General features: G+C 36.8%; 1 protein-coding gene across 2 annotated transcripts; it reads left to right on the top strand.

The window, feature by feature from the left end:
- Nucleotides 1-279: 279 nt before the first annotated feature.
- Nucleotides 280-21534, top strand: LOC129265752 (uncharacterized). 2 transcript variants are annotated; one of them, XM_064102608.1, is made up of 5 exons: nucleotides 280-380; nucleotides 1448-1616; nucleotides 3522-3626; nucleotides 8020-8129; nucleotides 19676-21534. In XM_064102608.1, exons 1-5 carry the CDS (start codon nucleotides 308-310, stop codon nucleotides 19801-19803), a joined length of 585 nt encoding a protein of 194 aa, XP_063958678.1. In that variant the 5' UTR covers nucleotides 280-307; the 3' UTR covers nucleotides 19804-21534. The 2 variants fall into 2 exon arrangements, with proteins under 2 accessions (XP_063958678.1, XP_063958677.1); XM_064102607.1 differs by having other exon boundaries at nucleotides 3519-3626.
- Nucleotides 21535-21943: the final 409 nt, after the last annotated feature.

Raw genomic sequence — 21943 nt, 5'->3', positions numbered from 1 at the left:
TAACCGTGGAACATCCTTAAAGTAATTGAAAATTCAGAAAAGCAAACAAGAATCAAATTAAATAAATCTACATCCACAGAAAATATAAATCAAGCCTATAAGCCTATTTGTACTATAGGTAAGTTATGTTTTTAAGCAGATTTACTAATCAAAGTTTTTAGTGAAATAAAGATGGATTTCTATTAGTTTATGACATGGAAATTGTGATTGTTTTTAGTTTAAAAGAGAATGCTGGGAACTTAATTCAGATTATGTGTTAATATCTTCTTTACAGGATATTCACCATCTAGCCATCGATAAAGGGGAAATGGCTCTAGCAAATGTCGCCAAGCAGAAGGCTGAGGAAATTGAGATGGAGCTGCCCTCAACATCTGGGACAGGTCAGTGCAGTGAGGATAATGAAGAAGATGATGGTGGTGGTGATGATGATGGTGATGATGATGATGATGATGATGATTACGGTGATTCTGAAGATGATTTGATGATGATGATGATGATTGTGAATATGAGAGGCTAATTAAGATGTTGAAGAGGTTGATGATTATGATGATGACGACAATGATAGTGATGAGGATAATGAGGAGGAGGAAAATGAAGATGGTAATGATGAAGATGCTGATTTTGCTGATGTATGTGATGGTGATGATAATGACAATGATGATGGTGAAGATGATGATGGCGCACATTTATTAAGTGCAATGAATTGAATCTTATGATGTGAAGACCATGCAATGGTATACAAATAGCAAATAGGCACGAGTGCGATGGTGCGAGATGGAGATTTTGCATGAGGTGAAAGAAAGATGCTCTATTCAACAAGGCGTTAGCCGAGTTGAAAAGAGTGTCTCTTTCTTTCACCTTATGCGAAATCTCGCACCATTGCGCAAATAAGAATATTCGCTATTTGTATTGTACAACACCTTGGAATGTAACGAAAATAGGAAAAAAAAGTTTTTCCCTGCAGTAATCTATGAAAAGGGAGCAAAAATATTGAAAGCGAAAGCAAAATTCCACAAACCACATGACCTCGGGCAGCATTGCACATTTAGCCAGCAGGCTATACGCGTATTTCACCTTCATTTCTTACTGAGCGCAATGAATTGAATCGTATTGTGACGTCACCTCTTAAAAGCCGTGCAACGGTACATTTTGGATGGTACATACTGTGCAACGGTACAAATGTTCAGAACATTCGGTCTCCCATTTGCTCGCGTACAACAAGCTAAGTAGGCGTCGTACAATACGTTTTGGTTGGTACGTGTACAATGGTACAAATGTTTGACATTCAACATTCCATTCGCTTGCGTCACTTGCGTGCAACAAGCTAAGCAGGCATTGTACAATAACTTTTATGCGACAGGCCTCAGAACATGTATGGTTTCCTTACTGGTAGACAGAAAGGAAAGTATGTTTATGATCCTACAATTGTTCTCTAAAAACCATTCAGACGACTATGATTCTGAAGATTCTTTGAGTGAAGAAGATGTAACTGATGGCTCCTATTCAACCGGAGAAGAACGACCCGATCACGACAGAAAGGGAGACCCTCGGAGGAGAGATGATGACACTCTCAGAGGAGCGGACTCTTTGACCCATCCACCCAAACCCGAGACAAGGTAACACTGTAAACCATTTCCTACTGGATCCGGGTGATTCCTGTACAAAGTCTATGGGAAATAAAGAATTCAGGAGTCAACAGGTTAAATAATTCACTATGAGAACAAAATATTTCAGGTTTTTTCTGAAGTTTGGACATTGAAAAAAAAATCATATGCAATTTATTTTTAGAAATGGTAAAAAGAAAATATAGGCCCATGTACAACTTCGATTAATGAGTTTATCTTCATCAGTCACCTCAAATGTTATCTCAGTCTGTTGAGGTCCTATCCATTTTTTTCAGAAAATCAAAGTGGTATGTCTGTTCTATATATTACAATAATTATAAATGGCATTATTCATAGTTTCCAAGATATGGAAAGATTTTCAATGCAAGGACCTTGCGCAACATGCTTTTTGACCACGTAATCATTTGAGGGATTTTATTCTTACTTCACCTATGTATGCGTATAGGAGTGACGATGATCTGATTAAATTTGTGGCTTCGAAGGTCAAAGTGGTCATTCTTTAAACTTTAAGTTACATGTATAACACCTTATTGAGGCATAAATTTCAAATGTGTGCATCTGAGAATCTATCTAGTTTGAATAAGAATTCATGTATTTAAAATTTTTTTTTTTTTTTTAAGTGCACAGGTAGTTGCCAAGAATGCTTATACTAGCATTTCCATTTATTTGGAAATGGGATAAAAGGAGCACCGTTGATTAAATACCTTGCTCAAGATCATCTATGGTGTTGTGGCGGGGGGTTGAACCCCAGACTTTTGTGCAGCTAGTCAGGAGCCTTAGGATGTGTTGCAAGAAAATATTTGCAATCAATTGCAAATGTTCTGTTGCAATTTTACAATTGATAGATCAATTTTAACTGTAGCAAATCAGATTAGCAAACACTCGGAAATTCGCAGTCAAAACTTCTTATTGATTCAGGGACCGAAGTAGACTTGCAAGTAAAAGGAAAAAAAGTGAGAGAGAGTAGTATGAATACTGTGAGCAGAGTTAGAGTGATTATGAAACGAAAAGTGATAAGACTCGAAAAGTAGAAATGAGGAGATTCTAGGCAGGAAAAGTAAATCTAGTATACGAGATGAAAACAATGTCACAAAATATATAAAAGATGAGAGGAAAAGAACAGAGGTGAATTAAGTCAGGAATTCATAACGGAAATAGATTACATTTGAAGGTGTTTATTTTTTTGTGTTTTCAATATCTTCAGCTTCACAAGAGTTTTGATTGACGTACATGTACTCCATACTTATTAACAATTAACTCACACAGCTACTTAATTCACAGCACTAAACAATGCTTAAAAAGAAATCATGTTGTTGGTATCGAAAATATAATATTCATATAGAGATATACCATGATTGGGCTAGAAGTGGCAAGATGCGTAATATTACAATTGTGACTACACTTGTCATTATCAGTATTCTTGTCATTGTATTTAATTCACTTGCAGTCTCCACTTAAGTTTTAATGTAGGTATCCCTTCTGAGAAGAATATTACGTAGGTACTTGATAGAGAAGTAGTTGTTATATCATAAGCAATTAGGACCTCTATATGTATAACGATTTCCATAGAAATTAGGGATCTCTTGTTTATTAAGAATCAGATACTGGCCAAATTTGAAAATTTCTGACCTCATTTCAGTTTTTATGGGCACTAATATTTACTTATTGTTTCAATCCTTGCTATTTTTTTCTTCTAAATTTTATCTTTCAACAGCAGTATATACATACATATATCTATTAATTTCCATATATATATTTCTAAAGTTTCATTCATATATAAAAGCAAAGTTCTACTGATGTGTCATATCTTTATTTCTTTTTCTTACACCATTATGACATATTCTTCTACTGCACTCATCACTGTCATGATCACTACCATTGAAATATTCACAGCAGTTCATCCGATCAGGGTCATGTTCCCATGAAATCAAGAAAGTCAAGGAAAGATGTTGATGCGTGGCATAGAGCAGAGGAGAGAATTGATGAAGCTTACAGACACGGGTAATGAAGACTGATATTCTTTCAGATATTAATGCATGACTGAAGACCCCAATACACCATTTGTTTGTTGAGAAAAGTATACCATGATGAAATGCATGTCGCAGGATAGCAGCAAGCGATTTCAATGTTGAGAATATATTTTCAATTATCAACATATATTTGAATTGAATATTCAATCTCTTTCGAAAGATGTTAAAGTTAGATCTATACTGTGCTTACAGTGTGGAAGATGCTGCTTATGCATATCATGTGCTTCAGATTAATCTATTGCTTGCTTTGTTTTTGTTTTGAACAATAATATATCACTCTGGTACAATAACAATCAAAGGCATGTTTGGTCTGTTTAAAAAAAAAAAACAATTACTGTCCGACCTCTCTCATCCGGCCTCCCCTTATCCGGATCTCTCTATTATCCGGACGCACACTTGCCAATCTTTTTTTTTCAATTCAATCTAGTACGTGAGGAAATGAGATTTCAATCTAAACTCAATCCTATACGCAAACTCACTTTGATTACATATATTTTCCAAAATAGTCTACATACAACTATATTATTTTTCATGAAAATATCTCACAGAAAGAACTTAGGCAGGATAATTTTCCAGTAAATCAGGGCGCAGAGCAAACATTTCATCATGTTCTCTTTTTGTTTCCTGGGAAAAACAACACATGTCTCGCTAGCTAACACTAGGCCTCAATACAGACAGCGCCATCTATCATGTTTGAGCCTACAGTCATAGTCCAGGATAGGCCTCATAAAAAATTGACCAAACCTTGTTTTTTCATATATACAATTTTTTTAATGGTGTTTTGTAAAAATTCGAGGGTGCTGATTACAGTCTGAATTATGCCACTCGTGTAACCTTGAGCATTTTCTGCAAATTGGCAAAATCCTATATGGCCGCCAGAATATGCAAATTGCCCATGTAAATCATAAAATTGCCCGCACATTGGTTATAAAATGTATGTATTTGTGTTGCAGGGGTGAAATCTCTCTAAAAAACCATTTTTGACAAAAATTATTTTCTACACATTCAAAATGGCCACCTTAGACCCCTATATTTTGAACAATATGAATGGGGAAAACTAAATTTCACAAAATTAGCATTAATTGCAAGTAATTGTGATTTTTAGTGAAATAATGAATGAAAACATAATCGCCTAATAATAAATAAATAATAAATAAATAATGTAATAAATATTCAAAAGTCACCAAATGCCCTGACAGTATTATGAACAATGTTAATGGGGACAAAAGAAAATCACAAGAGTGAGTACTAAAATGCATATTACTATAGTATTAAGATAAGCGAGTGGAATACTGGCTAAAAACATAATTTTTAACGAAATATAAATGTAATTTATGTGATGAATGCTGTATTTTGACATTCAAAATGGCCGCCATAGGCCCATTATACATTATGTACAATGCGATTGGAAAAAATTAATTTTCACAAGAGTAAGAACTATAAAATGCATGTAATTGTGATCACAGAGTAAAATAATGTCTGAAAACATATTTTCTAGCGAAACATATTTCTTTTGTCATGCATGAGATAAATGCGGTATTGTGAAATTCAAAATGGCCCCTATAGGCCCTAACAGTATCATCTACAATGTAAATGCTGGGGACATGTTATTTTGTAAGAATTTGGATTTACTTGGCTATGAAATCCATAAAATCCTGTTGTATGATAAAACATTATTTGAAAACATGATTTTTGTGAAATACATTGTATAGCATTTCTTCTGCCGTGTCAGTGATAAATATTGTATTTTGACATTCAAAATAGCTGATACAAGCCCTAACTAAATTATGTTACATGCGTATAGGGAATCTACTTTTTACAAGAGTGAGAATCATAAAATGCATGTTATTGTGATGGATGAGTAAAAATAATTATTGTCTTAAACATGAATTCTAAATAAATGCATCACATATTAGTCATGGAGGTAATAAATGCTGTAGTTTGAAATTCAAAATGGCTGCTAAAGGCCCTAAAAATATTGTTATTTGGGACATATAATTTTGACATAATTTGTTTTTGCTTGCAGTATTGCATATAATTGTGATGTAAGAGTGAAATATTGTCTAAACCATGGTTCCTAACTAGGTATATCATATCTGGTGCATTTAAGGTGATAAATGCTGCATTCTAAAATGGAAAATGGCCACCATGGGCCCTTATTGTATTATGTACAATTTGAATAAGGAAAGATAATTTACACAAAAGGGCATATGGCCGCCATTTTGAATTTTGAAATATAACATTGATCACCTAAATTTTAGATGATATGATATATTTCGTTAGTAATCATGTTTTCAGACAATATTTCACTCATACAACACCATTTAGTCAAGCAAAGCCAAAATCTGTTAAAATCATTTGTCCCCATTCACATTGTACATAATACTGTTGGGGCCTGTAGCGGCCATTTTGACTTTGAAAATACAGTATTTATCACCTACCTGGCAGAAGAACTGATATATCTTGTTAAAAGTTATGCTTTCAGACAATATTTTACTCATAGATCACAATTACATGCATTAATGGTGCTCACTCGTGTGAAAATTTCTTTCCTAGTTCGCATTGTACATAATACAATCAATGTCTATGGCGGCCATTTTGAAAGTCAAAATACAGTATTAAACACAAATTTAAAACCTGAATGATATATTTCTTAAAAAATCATGTTTTTGAGACAGTATCCCATTTATTCATCACAAACAAATGTATTTCAGTGCTCACTCTTGTGATTTCTTTGGTCCTCTTTCTCATTGTACATGTACTGTACATAATACTTTTAGGGCCATTGGCGGCCATTTTGAATATGAAAATACAGCATTTATCATATACATGGCATATGAAATAATATATTTCGTTAGAAATCGTGTCTTTTAGTCAGTATTCCACTCGTTTCTCTTTAATATGAATTTTAGTGCTCTTGCGATTTTTGTTGGCCCCTTTGCCATAGAAAATAATACTATTTGGCCCAGTGGCAGCTACTTTGAATATTAAATACAACAATTTTCCCATACTTGACATAATAAATGATATATCATGTTAGCATTGATGATTTTCATATATTACTTCGTCCAAAGATCACAATTAATGCAGTTTAGTGATCATTTTTGTGAAAAATTAATTTTCCCTGTTCATATTGTACATAATATGGATATACAGAGGTCTGTTGCGGCCATTTTGAATATCAAGAAATAAATATTTTGTCAAAAAATTTTTTTTTTCAGAGAGTATTACACTCCTGCAACACAATTACATACATTTTATAGCCAATTTGCTGGCAATTTTATGATTTTCATGGGTAACATGCATTTTTTTGCGGCCATATTGGATTTTGCCAATTTGCGGAAAATGCTCAAGGTTACAAGAGTGGCATCATTCAGATTCGTAATCAGCACCCTTGAATTGACAAGAAACCATTAAAAAATATATGAAAAAACAAGGTTATGTCTCTTCTATCCTGGACTATCAGTATAACAATGGCTGACATTGCGAAGCCGCGATGATCGAATTGTAAAACTTTGTTTCATTGAGTCATTCTCTTTCTTTCGAGGTATGCGCGATGTATACCTCAACCATTTTAGCAAGTAAATTATCCTACAGTTTTGGCCCTCGATCGATTTCATTTCCGTAAAAATACCGCCTATAATTTGCACTGATACTGCAGTGAATACTGTCTGTACGCGCGCCCACTACAATAGATAACGTGTAGCTACCGCTTAGGCTGAGGCAGCAGCTGCGTGTATTTAATATTGGGTCTCCCAGATCCGAATAAATCCCTTATCCGGATTGGTGCTGGTCCCAACGTGTCCGGATAAGAGAGGTTGGACTGTACATAGTTTTATAGATACTGATCCAGGCAAAAGCCTAGCACTAGCAATTGTTGCTTTTTATGCATAGTATTTCGAAAATCTGTTTATCTGATGGTCAATCGGATTGGGGTCGCCTTAGCAACTAACCCGTCTCTGTGGTCTAGTGGTTAAGGCACCGACGTTCAAAGCTGTGGGCCCGGGTTTAATATATATATATATATATATATATATATATATATATATATATATATATGGATACATCCTACATAAGGGCGAAGTCTATGAAAGGGTTTATTTCGTCATAATACACATATAGACGAAGGTAGAGGGCGTTAAGGCGTATTGTGAACATTGAAAGAAGACAAAGAAATTTGCCTTAACTGCAGATGTAGATAAATATGTATCGCCGAAGATCGCCGAAAGGGTGAAACCGACGGTAGTAGACGGAACTGACCAGGGTATGAATATATATATATATGTAAATTATATATATATATATATATATGGCCCAATGTACTGATTCTAATAAGTCTGGATTTTCTTTTCTCCTTAATCTAGTGATGCTGTGGATGAGGGTTTGTTGAGTGGAGCTAGCGGGTTGGCTGCAATACCGGGAGACATCTACACCAAAGTACTTGCAGATAATCCCTTTGGATGGGACAAACCAAGTTAGTAATGCACTTCATTCAATGACGAAAAAAAAAAGAAATGTTGCTCATGTGTGGTGTCCTTGTGTAACGTCCCCAGTTTTGGTTTTTTTTTTTTAATGGTTGCTGAGTAGTTAAAACCCTTGTATCCCTAAATTAAGTAAAATTGAGGGCAGCTCGGGAAAGACATATTTTAGAAATATGGCAATGGAGGCACCCTCCTAGGCCAGAATTCTCAAAGGTGTTTTTGAAAACCATCGTTTGAACCCATGGTTTATGAATATTCCCTGTATGAATTAACGCTTAATTTACCGCGTAGTAGGCCTGGGACGAAAACCCTTTTTGCCATTCGATTGTTCGCCAGAGTAAACGATCGAATAGTTCGAACAATCGAGATTCCTGGAACATCAGATATCACACACACAAAATTGACCTACCGATAGCTGCGCTAACTGGTGGGAGTGGAACTTGGAATAAATGTATTGTATGTACATGTACATACGAGGAACATGTACTTGCACTGTTTCGTCATTCATCCCGCCCATGAGTGCACACAATGGACGAAAAGCAAAGGAGATTGAGAACTGTGCGTGACCGCTATGGTGCATTGATGTGTTGTATGTATTTGGTATGCTTGCACTTGCATTAATATGTCATAAATCCCGCCCACGAGTGCACACAATGGACGAATAGCAAAGGAGATTGAGAACTGTGGGTGACCGCTATGGTGCATTGATGTGTTGTATGTATTTGGTATGCTTGCATTGATATGTCATAAATCCTGCCCATGAGTGCACACAATGGATTGAGAACTGTATACGTGACCGCTAGGGTGCATGGATGTATTGTATGTATGTTAAGTATGTTAGTTCTTGCGCCAATATGGACATAGATCGCGCCCATGAGCCTACTCAAACGAATAGCAAAGGAGAACTGCGCGTGACTGGGAATGGATGTGTTGTATGTCTTACGTATGTTCGACTTGCGCTGATACGAACGTAGATCCCGCCCACGAGCCCACTCAAAGAATGAATAGCAAAGGAGATTGAGAACTGCGCGTGACTGGGAATGGATGTGTGTATGTGTTACATATGTTAGAACTTGCGCTGAAGATACAAACGTAGATCCCGCCCATGAGCCCCTCAAAGAACGAATAGCAAAGGAGATTGAGAACTGTGCGTGACTAGAAATGGATGTGTTGTATGTCTTACATAATTATGTTAGACTTGCGCTGATACGAACGTAGATCCTGCCCACAAGCCCACTCAAATAACGAATTAGCATAGGAGATTTAGAACTGCACGTGACTGGGAATGGATGTGCTGTACATGTACATGTATTGTGTTGCGTATGTAATCTACGTATGTTCATGATTGCGCTGATTTTATCATAAATCCCACCCATGAAACTAATGAAAGAACCGATAGGAAAGGAGAATGAGAAATATGCCCGTGCCTGGAAATGGATGTGCGGTGTATTGCATTTAGTACTTGCGCTGATATTGTCATAAATCCCGCCCATAGGGTGGGAATTAGTGGGATTGGATGTGCAGTATGTAGTGCTTTTGCACCGAACGTGTCTTCACATTGGGAAACCCCATCACCATGGATGTACGTGGTCCTTGTAAACAAAACCACGTGGTCCAGTATTATATATAGAAATCAGGGAAAACACCCAATGCATTCGGCAACATATAAGTCTTAAAAACCATGTGCTTTTGGAGGATACACGCCTACATGGAATTCGCACTGATTTTTTTTTTAATTTGTCAATTTATCAAAATAAGTGCAACCTCAGAAAGCACATGGTTTTCTTTCAAGCAAACACACAAATACAATCCTATAGGAATAAAGTTTCTCAACTCTCACTGACTTCCATGATTTCACTTTGTTGCATCTCATAATTTCCATAGTATGAACAGACATCTTTTCAATCAACTTCTCACTTTCGTTTTCCTCTTTACCATTCAATCATTCATAGCACAAACTAGTACGATGTCTAATTTATTTTTATTTTGTCAATCGGTCAATCTCTTCCCCGTCAGATTTTCATCAGTTCATCAATTTCAAATAACTCATTTAAAAAATCACTCTCTTTTTCTTGTCATAATACTCCGTTGCTCTTTCACAAGGTACTATTCCATTAATTCATGTCACAGTCATTCAGTCTTCATAATTCCATCAGTTTCATTTAAGATCAGTCACTGTCTTGTTCCTTCATCATTATGTTTAATTTATCTCAAGCAATATACAAGTCATTTTCTCAGTCACGATTTCATAATCAGAGAAGTCATAAATATTATTTAATAATGAACAATAACATATGGCTTTATTAAACTTATTTCCATCATTCTCATGAATTTGTGCTTTCATAGCAATGGTAATCAATTATTATACGAAATCAATTAAAGCATAATGATTTCAAATATAGGAAATAATTTCTTCAAAATAATATTTTTTTACATAGTTTGTAACCATTCCTCTCATAAAAGAAAATAAAGAACATACATGTAAATTTGCACCTGAAAATTGAAGTGTTCTCTTTGCCATTATTTCAACCACACCGCAAAATGAAAATGGTTATTTCAGATATTGACAGATAATAACATATCAAAGACGGGAAGAAATAGATGCAATTTTCAATTCAATCATAATAAATCTCATGATTTTTTTCAAGTACACATAATCATTACAACATTTATGTTATTCTACAAATTGTTATAAAATGAAATAGGCCTAGACCATCGGTCCATCACTTTTGTTGACTGCCGAGTTAAACACAAAATTCATACCGTAAAAGATAGATTTGTTGAATACTGTCACTGTGCATTTAAAAAGAGGTATTTGCATAAGGCTATCATTGGTGCAGTAACATGTAAGCATTTTTTTTTCACTGCCGGGAAAGTCTGAGAGGCCGATATTTTGAAAATATAAAGTCTGGTGATAAAAAAGAGAATTTGTAAAATAATCATTTCCAAGATCAATAACGAAGTTAGAATGCATGAACAATGATTATGACATGGGCCCTTTTTCAGCTGTGTCCAGCTGAGCTGAAAAGTCATTCGCAAGGTTCGCTTGTGGCAGGGATGCACAAAATTTTCCACGCCAATTTTGCAATGATGGGAAATCGAGCAGCATTGCATCACCACCATGCCAAGGGGTCTCCAGTGAGGGGAAGGGAGGGGGGGTCACCGGTATAGCGGGACAATTCTACGCGAACCATTTGTTCAGGCTTTTGGGGTTCTGCCTTTCTGGTTTCACATATCTTCCCAAATATTGCGTATACTTTTTTGGAGGTTGTGGTTCCAAAGTTTGCTCTTCAGGGGTAGCAGTAGGCGTAGTTGCTGTGGGGTTATTGCGTAGGTGCATTTGGAATGTTTCTCTTCCTACCAAATCGCGCACAGCCTGAACGCGATCCTCGCCATAAAAAGGCATGCTTTTGAAGCGGGGGTCAAAAAGGTTGCGATTTGCAAGAGATCGATAACGTATCTCTTTTCATAGACATCAGAGAGCTTTTGGCTCATTGCTACCTTTGCCATGGCAGTCGCAGGCGTGTCTTAATTATTCACATTCTTCACATAGATTTTCCAACTGATACACACAAGGCAAAATACCGGAAATAGTTGTAACTGATGCACTACAAAAGAAGTCTGACATGTCATGAATAGGCTTGAGGAGGGCTATGACCTGCTCAATCGTCTTGAACTCTGCCATAGTGGGCATCATCTCCGTCTTCTTCATTTCAAGGACGACACTGCAGATTGCCTGTTGTTTGATTATTCGCGATAGCATGTCATAGGTACTATTCCACCTTATGTGAACATCTTGCATTGGCGCTCCTATGCGTAAATTCTGCCAATTTCACGCATCTTGCGAGGGGGGTATGCATAAGCCTACAATCCAGTCCTGCCCTTGCAGTCAAGTTTAGTGTGAATCCAAACAGGGAAGGTGAGCCCATCCGTTGTCTCTGACAACTTTCCTTATGTTTGCAGCACTGTCGGTAACTATCGCCGCCAAGTGGGATGCATCCATTTTCCAATCTCCCAGCACGGATAAAAGAGATGCTGAGATGCATTCTGCGTCATGGGGTGGAGGGCACTCGGTGTTTTCCAATGTGTGGGTACAAAGATCCCACTCCGCAGTGACTGAATGAATTGTCACTCCTAAATATTGCTTTATATTCCTGGCAGTCCAGAGATCCAAAGTGAGAGCGAAATTGTCACTTGCAACAGCGAAGGGATAGACGATTTTGTTGCATAGTTTTTCGTACAGCTCTGGGATGACGAACGTAGAAAATGTCTTCCTCGACGGAAGGGTATATCTGGGATCGAACACATTGAGCATTTTCACGAAGCCTGGTTCCTCGACTGTATATTGGTTTCATATCTCGGGCAAGTTGGTTTGCTACAGCTGTTGTCAGTTCTTTGGCATGGCCAGTGGCCACTGCTTGGATTGTATGCCACTGATCTTTGGAACATGTCCTGTGGAATTAAAATGAAAAGACAGAAACAAAATTATTTATCCCTTTAATTTCATCAACATTTCTATTTAAAAAATAGACTAAAGGAATGTGTTTTCAGTATTATAATCACAAACAAATAAAAACATAATATTATAAAAACAGGGTAATATATTATAGTCTCTCAAAATTGCACATTGGAAGTAATGAAAAATAATAGAATATCACCGTAACTGTTGGTGGACTCGACACCTTCGATTTTGACGATGCACCAGCAGCAGCATCTGCGGTGGTGTTGCTGTGAGTAAATTGTCGGTACTGGGTAGGATGTCTTGATTGAAGATGATTTCTCAAATTGGTTGTACAGCCCGAATTCTTAAGCTTTATTCCACAAACGGCGCAAATCGAAGACCCTTTATCAATCTCTTGTCCTTCTGGTACAAAGTATGTCCATATCCCACTCTTAGCGTTGTCTTTTGGAATCAAATTTTTGCTAAGGACAAGCTCCTATTTCGAAGGTTGGGCCATGTTATCCATGCAGAAAATCAAGGAAAACTTCCTTGCAGTCGAAGTTCACAAGAAATGGCAAAAACTTAAATGATCAGCTTAATTATTTATACCAAAATATATTAAAACACTAATTCAATGCTGAAAATCAAAGGCCACTCCCCCTTTCGCAAGTTCAGAGGGGGGTCCTTAAACAAATATATATAAGAGTATCATTTTTTTAAATTAATAAAATGTATACTTTTGTTATTGTATTAATATATACTTCCGATCATGGAAAATCTAGGCACCTGTTACTGTACTATAGCCCCTCGTGCCCATGAAACATCACCAAACACTCGACAAAAAAATGATAATACACCCAATAGTGCACATTAGATGATAACACACATACAAAAATAGACCCAATACACAAATGAATGTCATGTGTTAGGGACTTTGGATCTTGGTATAGTTCCATGATCCACGAACACAAAAATAATGATTTAAGACGAAACTAGGGAAACACAATACAGTACCACACAATAATCAATATTTCATTAATGAAATCGTATTCATTCAAAATTATGAAGACAATTTGAAAAGTGATGGAGAACGTGAAATGTACATTGTTCATAATGCGTGGGACTACAGGCCATAATTTGGAATTGAACACTCGCCTAACTGGGTGTATGGGACTACAGACATTACAATGGGTGAATGGCCACGCACAGGCTAGGACTTGGTGTGAGACCACAGACAATGCACACAATGCGTGTTATTAAAATGAGATTGTGTGTTACTGTTAAAAGAACGAGACACACACTGGGGTCAAGTTTTTATGCGATACAAACACAGGACCATTATAAGATTTTCTAGAGAACTACGAGACATTGAAATCATCATTATGCAAAGTTGATAACAGATTGGGAAAATAATTAAAAAAACAATAGATAATAGGGCGACAGTTCGTATAATGATGTGATCTAAAAACTACCTCCTACCGTGAAAATGCTCGCGCGCACGTGGTAAATTCACTGATAATGTTTGAGTGGGCGGGTATAACATAATACAGCAAGCTCGATACTGAGGCGTGGCTTCTGAGGACTGATTCGGAGGATTCACGTACAAGTACATGTAAGCTATTATGACAATATGGGCGTATTTGTTGGCGCTTTTGAAATGATTATTGGGCGTGGCTGTAATGACATATAATGAGCGAACTGAGCTCAGCTGACTCAGTGCGTCCAGCACAGTGCCTATAGAGACATGCACATCAACACAACACATCTGAATAGTGCGCGGTGGCCGCGGCTTGGCCGTCATTGTCGTGTCATGAAAGAGATACGATCTTTGGAATTTGTTAATTTAAGCATAAATTTCATTTGATATCTTGCACTTTGTTTATAAAAATCTAAGTTAACAGCCATGTACTTTTGATAATCGAATGTTTCAAATCAGTAATCATCATCTGGCGAACATTCGATTAGTTTAAAAAGTAACATTCGAGTGCCGATTATTGGCAAACTGATCGAATGCATCGATGGATCAAATTTTACTCCCAGGCTAGCTACTGTGTATATAAAAAAATGCGTGTTGCCATGGTTAAGCACGCTATTTTATTCATAAGTTTTCAAAACCACCTTTGTGAATTCGGGCCATATTGTTTGAAAACAGTCTCCTAATTCCTGTAGAAAACTCTTTCTAGCTTGTTCTTAATTTAAAATCTAACTTTTTCTTGGCTGTCTTCAAATTTTGTTCGTTTTGAGGTACAAGGTTTTAACAGCCCAGCGATGATATGTATACCCCTTATCTCCCCTCCTTACACAGGGAGATTTGGGGATTGGTACTTGGTTAGGGATTGGGAGTAAAGTAGCCCACCCTCTATGTTAGCTTTGGGAAAGACGGCTGCCATACATCAACATCCAATCTGGGCTAACCTGAATTAAGCTCTCTGTTTCTTGTCTCGCCTGCATAGAATACCGAGACTAAATGCGCCACTTTTCTAACGATGGCGTCAACATTAAAATCTTTGCCAAAGTCAAATTCTGAAATATCTTCATAACTGAGGAATTATATGGACCTAGTTCATGAAACTTGGACATTAAAGGTAATCAAGCATCACTGATCATCTCGCATTAGATTCAGATCACATGATCAGTGTCAAAGGTCATTTAAAGAATATTCCATCACATAAAATGAAACTTGTGTATTGTGTATTGGACATCACATATAGTATGAAATGAAATGCAGTTTCTTAGCCCGGGGGGGGGGGGGGGGGGGGGCCACTTACATTGACGAGTGGATACCATGCGCGACCAAAAAATACACGTAAAAAGGATGTCTTTTTCAAGATAGTGCATGTTACGTGATAAGGGTGTCAAAAACACAAAAAAATTGAAAAAAGGGTATCTATTTCGCTCGGAAAAATATACGTGTTTAGGGCCAAATATGCGGGGATGATAAAACAAAATCAAAATGTTTTATAAAGGATGTCCTTTTTGCCCCAACACTACGTGTTTAGAGTCTGATTTGCGCGAGGTGTGGAAGGTGGGGCCGTACTAAACCAAAATAATGGTGTCTAAAGGTAAAACCAACGACTGACGGTCGCGTGACATAACAATAAAATTTCTCTGTACTTGTTTAGGGGTTCATTTCAGGGAATACTTGCTAAGAGTATCGTTTTGTTTCCAATACTTGTTAAGGGGTGCATTTTCAGAATATGGAAAATACATCGCTGTACTTGTTTAGGGGCTCAGTTCTGGGAATACTTGCCAATAGTATTTGTTTCCAATACTTGTTAAGGGTAGGGTTTCACACGCCAATACTTGTTAAGGGGTGCATTTTCAGAATATGGAAAATACGTGTTTAGGGTGCTTTTCAAGACCCCATGGTCGGGCATGGCATCCACTCGTCAATGAAAGTGGCCCCCCCGGGTTTCTTAGTCAAGATCACCGAAATTAGGATTTTCATTATCAAATGAATGTGTGTTTTTTTTTCTCTCTTTGAAAATTTATTCCTCTTTTATGGAGTTGTTTACAAGTCAGCCCTGCAGCTATATTGAATTGGAAATGCAGGCGAGACTGCCACTTGTTTACAGATAAGGAAATAAAGTACTTCAGTTGGAATAGAAATTCAAACTTATTTATTATCCATCTTCGTTTTTATTAGAGCAAATTTATTACAGAATTATATTGTTAAGCTTGTAAGGGCTGGGATTTACGAGAGAGAGTATGGCACATTTTTCATAATCCATAGTACAGTGCGTCCCGCAAAAAAAGGAAACCTATTTCAGATATAGATATCACAAGCAAAGAAATTAACATTTTTATTATTATTACAGTCTACATATATTTTCATTTGAAACAAAATAACTTAGGGAATTCATACACGCATGGCAGATTACAAACAAGGATATTCACAGAAACTCACATATGAATCTCAATCCTCTCTTATTAGGAAATGAATTAAATAAACTGAACAGGCTGCAAAAGCAATGCTAGTGAAGTTGGTACTGCCAAATCTTACCATTTTTTCCTGCACAATCTGGTTTTGTAATTGAAATGTCAAATTCTTCTAGCTTATTCATGCATCAAATGTTCGTTTCATATTAGATTTAAAAAAAAATATAAAAAAACTGAAATTTTACGTTGCTGTAAATGAAATACCATGAATCATTTTTGTTGAAAAAAGTGTTCGGGAATCCCAGTTTCCTTTTTTCTGGAATACACTGTACATGTATATCTTCCTGCCAATGAATACGAGTCTTACTGATGCCAGCCTAAATGGTTTATATTCAGTTGGTGTACTAGCAGTTGGTCCAATACTCCATTTTGGTCTAGTTGGAATTTGGTCTACAATACACTCTTTCTTATACCCACTTACCGGTTGTCTAATTCTCATTTGGTCTAATGCACAGTTGGTCTTACTTCCACTTTGTCTAGTTATTAGTATTTGTCTCACCTGCATAGCAGAGCGAGACTATAGGCGCCACTTTTTCGACGACGGTGGTGGCGGCGGCGGCGTCGTCAACATTGAAAAAGGTTAAGTACATCCTACCTGAGTTTCAGGTCACATGACCAAGGTCAAAGGTCATTTAGGGTCAGTGAACCTAGACCATGTTGGGGGAATCAATATCGAAATCTTAACCAAGGTTAAGTTATTGAAATGTATATGGACCTAGTTCATGAAACTTAAACATAAGGGTAATAATGTATCACTGAAGATCCTGCCTGAGTTTCAGGTCACATGACCAAGGTCAAAAGTCACTTAGGGTCAATGAACTTTGACCATCTTGGGGGTATTAGTCGAATTATCATATAACTTTGAAATTTTATGAATCTAGTTCATGAAACTTAGACATAAGAGCATTTAAGTATCTCTTAACATCATGTGTGAGTTTCAGGTCACACGACCAAGGTCAAAGGTCATTTAGGGTCAACAAAACATCCCTAACAGTACAATTTTAATTTATTAACTCATATGACACCCAAATTGTTCATTGATGTCTGGGAATGATAACTGCAGTATTTTTCTTATGAAAGCAGAAGGAAACATAAGAAATATACAATGTAAACAGAATTTTTGGCTCCCTATAATTTTAGCACAGATTGAGACCGTGGTCTAAGTTAAGCCTGACTTCAGAATACGGGCCACAGAGTTCAATTGAAATGCCACCAACTCAACAACAACACAAACAACAAAATCAGCACCGTGGGAAGGTTATAACCATCAGGATTATAGTGATCAGACTGTCTTAAACATCTTACTTGTTTATATCAGTAGACATACAGATTTGCATAATTTTGATTGATTGTTGTCTGTGCATGTGAAATTTTTATATGATTCTATTTAGTGGCCAGGTATTACTATTTTGATGCCTCCATCCACTGTAGGTTGTTTGTCTGTCCCGTTTTCATTCCCGTGATCAACTTCAAACTTGCTCCAAGCATACATATCGGAGTGACCTTGTTCTGATTAGTTTTGGGGAAGCAATATCAAAGGTCTAAAGACTAAGAGGTCATTATATACCCAAAAATATATTGTTCTTGAGATAACTATCGAATGATTTGAGCATTCAACTCAAATCTTGGCTCATGTTTGCATTTGGGAGTGATGATGATCTGATTAGATTTGAGGGTCACAAGGTCAAAGTTTGCAGAGGTCATTATTTGAAATTTAAGTTACCTGTGCAAAAATTCTTACTGCGTGCCATTGAGAATCCATCTAGTTTTATATAATAGTTCATTTGAAGTCCTTTTTTGGTGAATGTATAAATGAAAATTCTATTAAAAACACATTACTGGAGTAAGACTGAATTACAAATCAGTATTTGAATAACATGTCTGACAATGGCCATACAAAGGGATCATTACTTTTTCAAATTGTTTTATTGTCTCGCCCACCAGAGGTGTAGGCGAGACTTAGGGATCCAAATGTCGTCCGTCCGTCACAAACCTTATGACACGTAACTCCACAACCGTAAGCCACTTTTCAACCAAACTTGCATGGTAGATGGATTTGGGGGACCTGCATGTTGTGCTGCAGTCGTAGGTCACATGGTAAGGTCTAAGGTCATTTTCAGGTCAACGTTTAAGTTTACATGCAAGACTCTCTTATGACACCTAACTTTGCAACCGCAAGTCACTTTTCAACCAAACTTGGATGGTAGATGTAATTTGGCGACCTGCATGTTATGCTGCAGTCAGAGATCACATGGTAAGGTCAAAGGTCATTTTCAGGTCAATGTTAAAGTTTACATGCAAGACTCTCATATGACATCTAACTCATCAACCACAAGTCACTTTTCACCAAAACTTGGATTGTCGATGAACTTATGAGACCTGCATGTCATGCTGCATTAGGAGGTCACATGGTAAGGTCAAAGGTCATTTTCAGGTCAATGTTAAAGTTTCCGTGCAAGACTCTCTTACGACACATACCTCTGCAACCATAAATCACTTTTCAACCAAACTTGGATGGTAGATGTACTTAGGGGACCTGCATGCTATTGTGTTGGGAGATCACATGGTATGGTCAAAGTTCATTTTGAGGTCAACATTAAAGTTTGCGTGCAAGACTCTTATGACAAGTGTTATTCCATCCCAGTCATTTCATAATGAAGTTCGATACAATTCTGTTACGTGCCCTCGCAAATCACGATATTTCTGGTTATTTTCATAAGTGGGCGAGACATAAAATTGCTTTTGCCTTGTTAAAATATTTTGTGGTCTTATTCCTCTTTCCCCCAATTTCCCGTAACTTTTGATGGGGGCGTCGTGGGCTAGTGGTTACGACTCTGGTCTTTCAAAGGGATGTGGGTTTGAATCCCAGCTATGGCATGTTTTCCTTCAGCACTAAATTTACCCACATTGTACTGCACTTGACCCAGGTGAGATGAATGGGTACCCGGTAGGATTTATTCCTTGAATGCTTTAGCACCTATATGGCGGCTAAGCTACAGCCGGGGTAATAATATGATACCAAATATCAAGCGCAGTAGAGTAGATGCATATAGTAACTGCACTATATAAATAGACCATATATTATTATTATGAATATTTATCAAGATGTTCATTACAGTTTTATTAGATGGATAAATGTATTTTGTTTCTCTTGTACAGATGTGGCAGGACCATCTGCTAGCCATCCCAGAGGAGTTGGTGATAATGTAGAAGAAGGGGAAGAAGAAGAAAGAGAAGAAGGAGAGGAAACAACAACTCTGAAAGTGGTCCACTTTGGAATGGTTTGACCAGGAAAATAGAATACTGATGATCTGGATCCTAGCAGCTTTCTAACTGGAAGTGGGGACATCCCTGTGTGAATAATGAAAGGGAGACATGACTAGACTGTCTCGGTGAAGGTGGGGATCTACAGCATCTGTTTACGGAATGGCAAAGAGGTATTCCAAGAATAATCAGTGTGTTCCACTTAGGATTGGTTCGAGCGTAAAAAAGAAGACTGGCGACCTCGGCCCTCAAGGATAGAAGCACTTCGCTGACATGAAAGAGGAGACACAATATTGGCAAAGGCCGGGATCTGGCTTCTGAAGTATTCTTTTGCAGGGTAGAGAAGCGATACTCCTTGAATAATCATGGAGAGCAGGGGAGCCGATGAGGATGTAGAAGAAAGGGAAGGAGAAAGTGAAGAAGTAGAGGAGATGGCAAGTCTTAAGGTGGTCCACTTTGGATAGGTCTTACCAGAGTGAAGAAGACCGACGACCAGGGCACATGAGACGTACCCGTTTGAACAACAAATTGAAGAAGTCTGTATTGGTATAGATGGAGAAGCAGACAGACAGGAAGAAGTATTATTTGTTGTGCTTGGTTAGGTCCTTTAAAAGGATTGCAAACCAGATGAGGGAGAACGGTTTGATGCAGGTGAGGTGGTGATGATAATAGATAATGAGATGTGAAGGCTGGATATTTCTGTGCTGTTACCCACAATGCAAGCCTTAAAAAGCTTATGTTCGATCATCTATGGTACACTCTAATACAGATTCATCTAATCTAATGTTTTCTTGAAAATATGTTGGAATTAGGAAGGTTTTTCATAGACTGATATTTATTTGTCATGTCTATCAGAAAATTTTCTGATGATGGGAATAGAGATTTTATAAGAAAATGATATACTCAGGAAAAAATTGATGTTATTTATTGTTCTTCAAGTTCAGTTGAAGTTTGCATAAATATCCTAGACCTGTTAAAAAAAATAATATTTATTCATACCACAAACAAAAAAGAGGAAATACCCACAAATCAAACAAGCATTTCTTGGTTTTTTTATGTTTTTTTTTTTCAGGGTTTCATTTATTGAATAACTTCTGTGTAAAAATATATTTGATTTATCTGGGGGCATTTCTTTATACCAGAATACGAGTGAATTTTAGAACATTTATTTTAATCAATATCAATTTGTTGCTATTCAACCATTGAATTAAAATGACCTCTTGTGTTCAAACAGTGATTGGCAACAACTACTAGTAGCAAAATCTTTAGGGTTGACTTTATTTTTTATTTATTTTTCTTCAGGATGGATTTCATTAGCAGTTCCAAATTTAGGAGGGTTAAATATTGAAGTTTCCCTAATATCATGTCCGTAAACCTGTGTGAAACACCAGTAGTGGAGTCTGGGTCAAGCAATGAATGGTGAACAAATGCAACAATTACCAGAAAAAATATTTGGCAAAATAAATTCAGAAAAGTGATAATAATTTTGCATTTAATGTGTGCTGACTCATGTAATTTTTTCAAAATCTTTTTCATTTTAAAGGTGACAGTACTGGTACTTAGTAGGAACTTTGTAATGTATGTATGAATTGTAATAGAAAATCAGTGATGGATCCAACATTCAAATTACACAAGTTGAAAATACATAATCTGTATAGACAAGGAATTTTTAAAGCATAAAGTAAAACAGGATAAATCATCATTTCAGTGCATAATCACCCCCTTGTTGCCAAGGGGTAGCCCCCAATTTTTTTTACACACTATCCTATGTATTGTCCTTTTTTCCATTTTATTTAAATTGTTCTTCAGGGATTGGGACGCCATCCCTGGATTTTCCATTTCTCCACTGATTCAGGACCCTCTGTAATTAGAGAAATGGAATTGGTTACAAATATACAGATCTGGTTAAGGGATAACTGTATCATGCTCTAATTCCTTTTCAAATTACTTTTGCTATCATTTAAGTGGTTTCTATGTGTATGCACGCTTGATCATGATGACATCTCCCCTCAAAGCCTCTTAGCTTTGACTCTATTGTTTTGTTAATCTTATCAACCAAACTGAATGATATTTCTGTGAGCCTCGAGTTAATAATACTGCATTTGACTTATAAAAGTGAATAGGCACTTGGATAGATTCGTCCTCAAAATAAAAGCACTGTTG

The sequence above is a fragment of the Lytechinus pictus genome, chromosome 7, assembly GCF_037042905.1.
Source record: "Lytechinus pictus isolate F3 Inbred chromosome 7, Lp3.0, whole genome shotgun sequence".
Classification (NCBI taxonomy): domain Eukaryota; kingdom Metazoa; phylum Echinodermata; class Echinoidea; order Temnopleuroida; family Toxopneustidae; genus Lytechinus; species Lytechinus pictus.
This window is presented reverse-complemented; position numbering and strand designations above follow the sequence as displayed.

Coding starts and splice junctions, on each gene's coding strand:
- LOC129265752 (XM_064102607.1), top strand. CDS start 308: ATGGCTCTAGCAAATGTCGCCAAGCAGAAGGCTGAGGAAATTGAGATG. Junction 381..1,447: donor GCCCTCAACATCTGGGACAG/GTCAGTGCAGTG, acceptor AAAACCATTCAG/ACGACTATGATTCTGAAGAT. Junction 8,130..19,675: donor CTTTGGATGGGACAAACCAA/GTTAGTAATGCA, acceptor TCTCTTGTACAG/ATGTGGCAGGACCATCTGCT.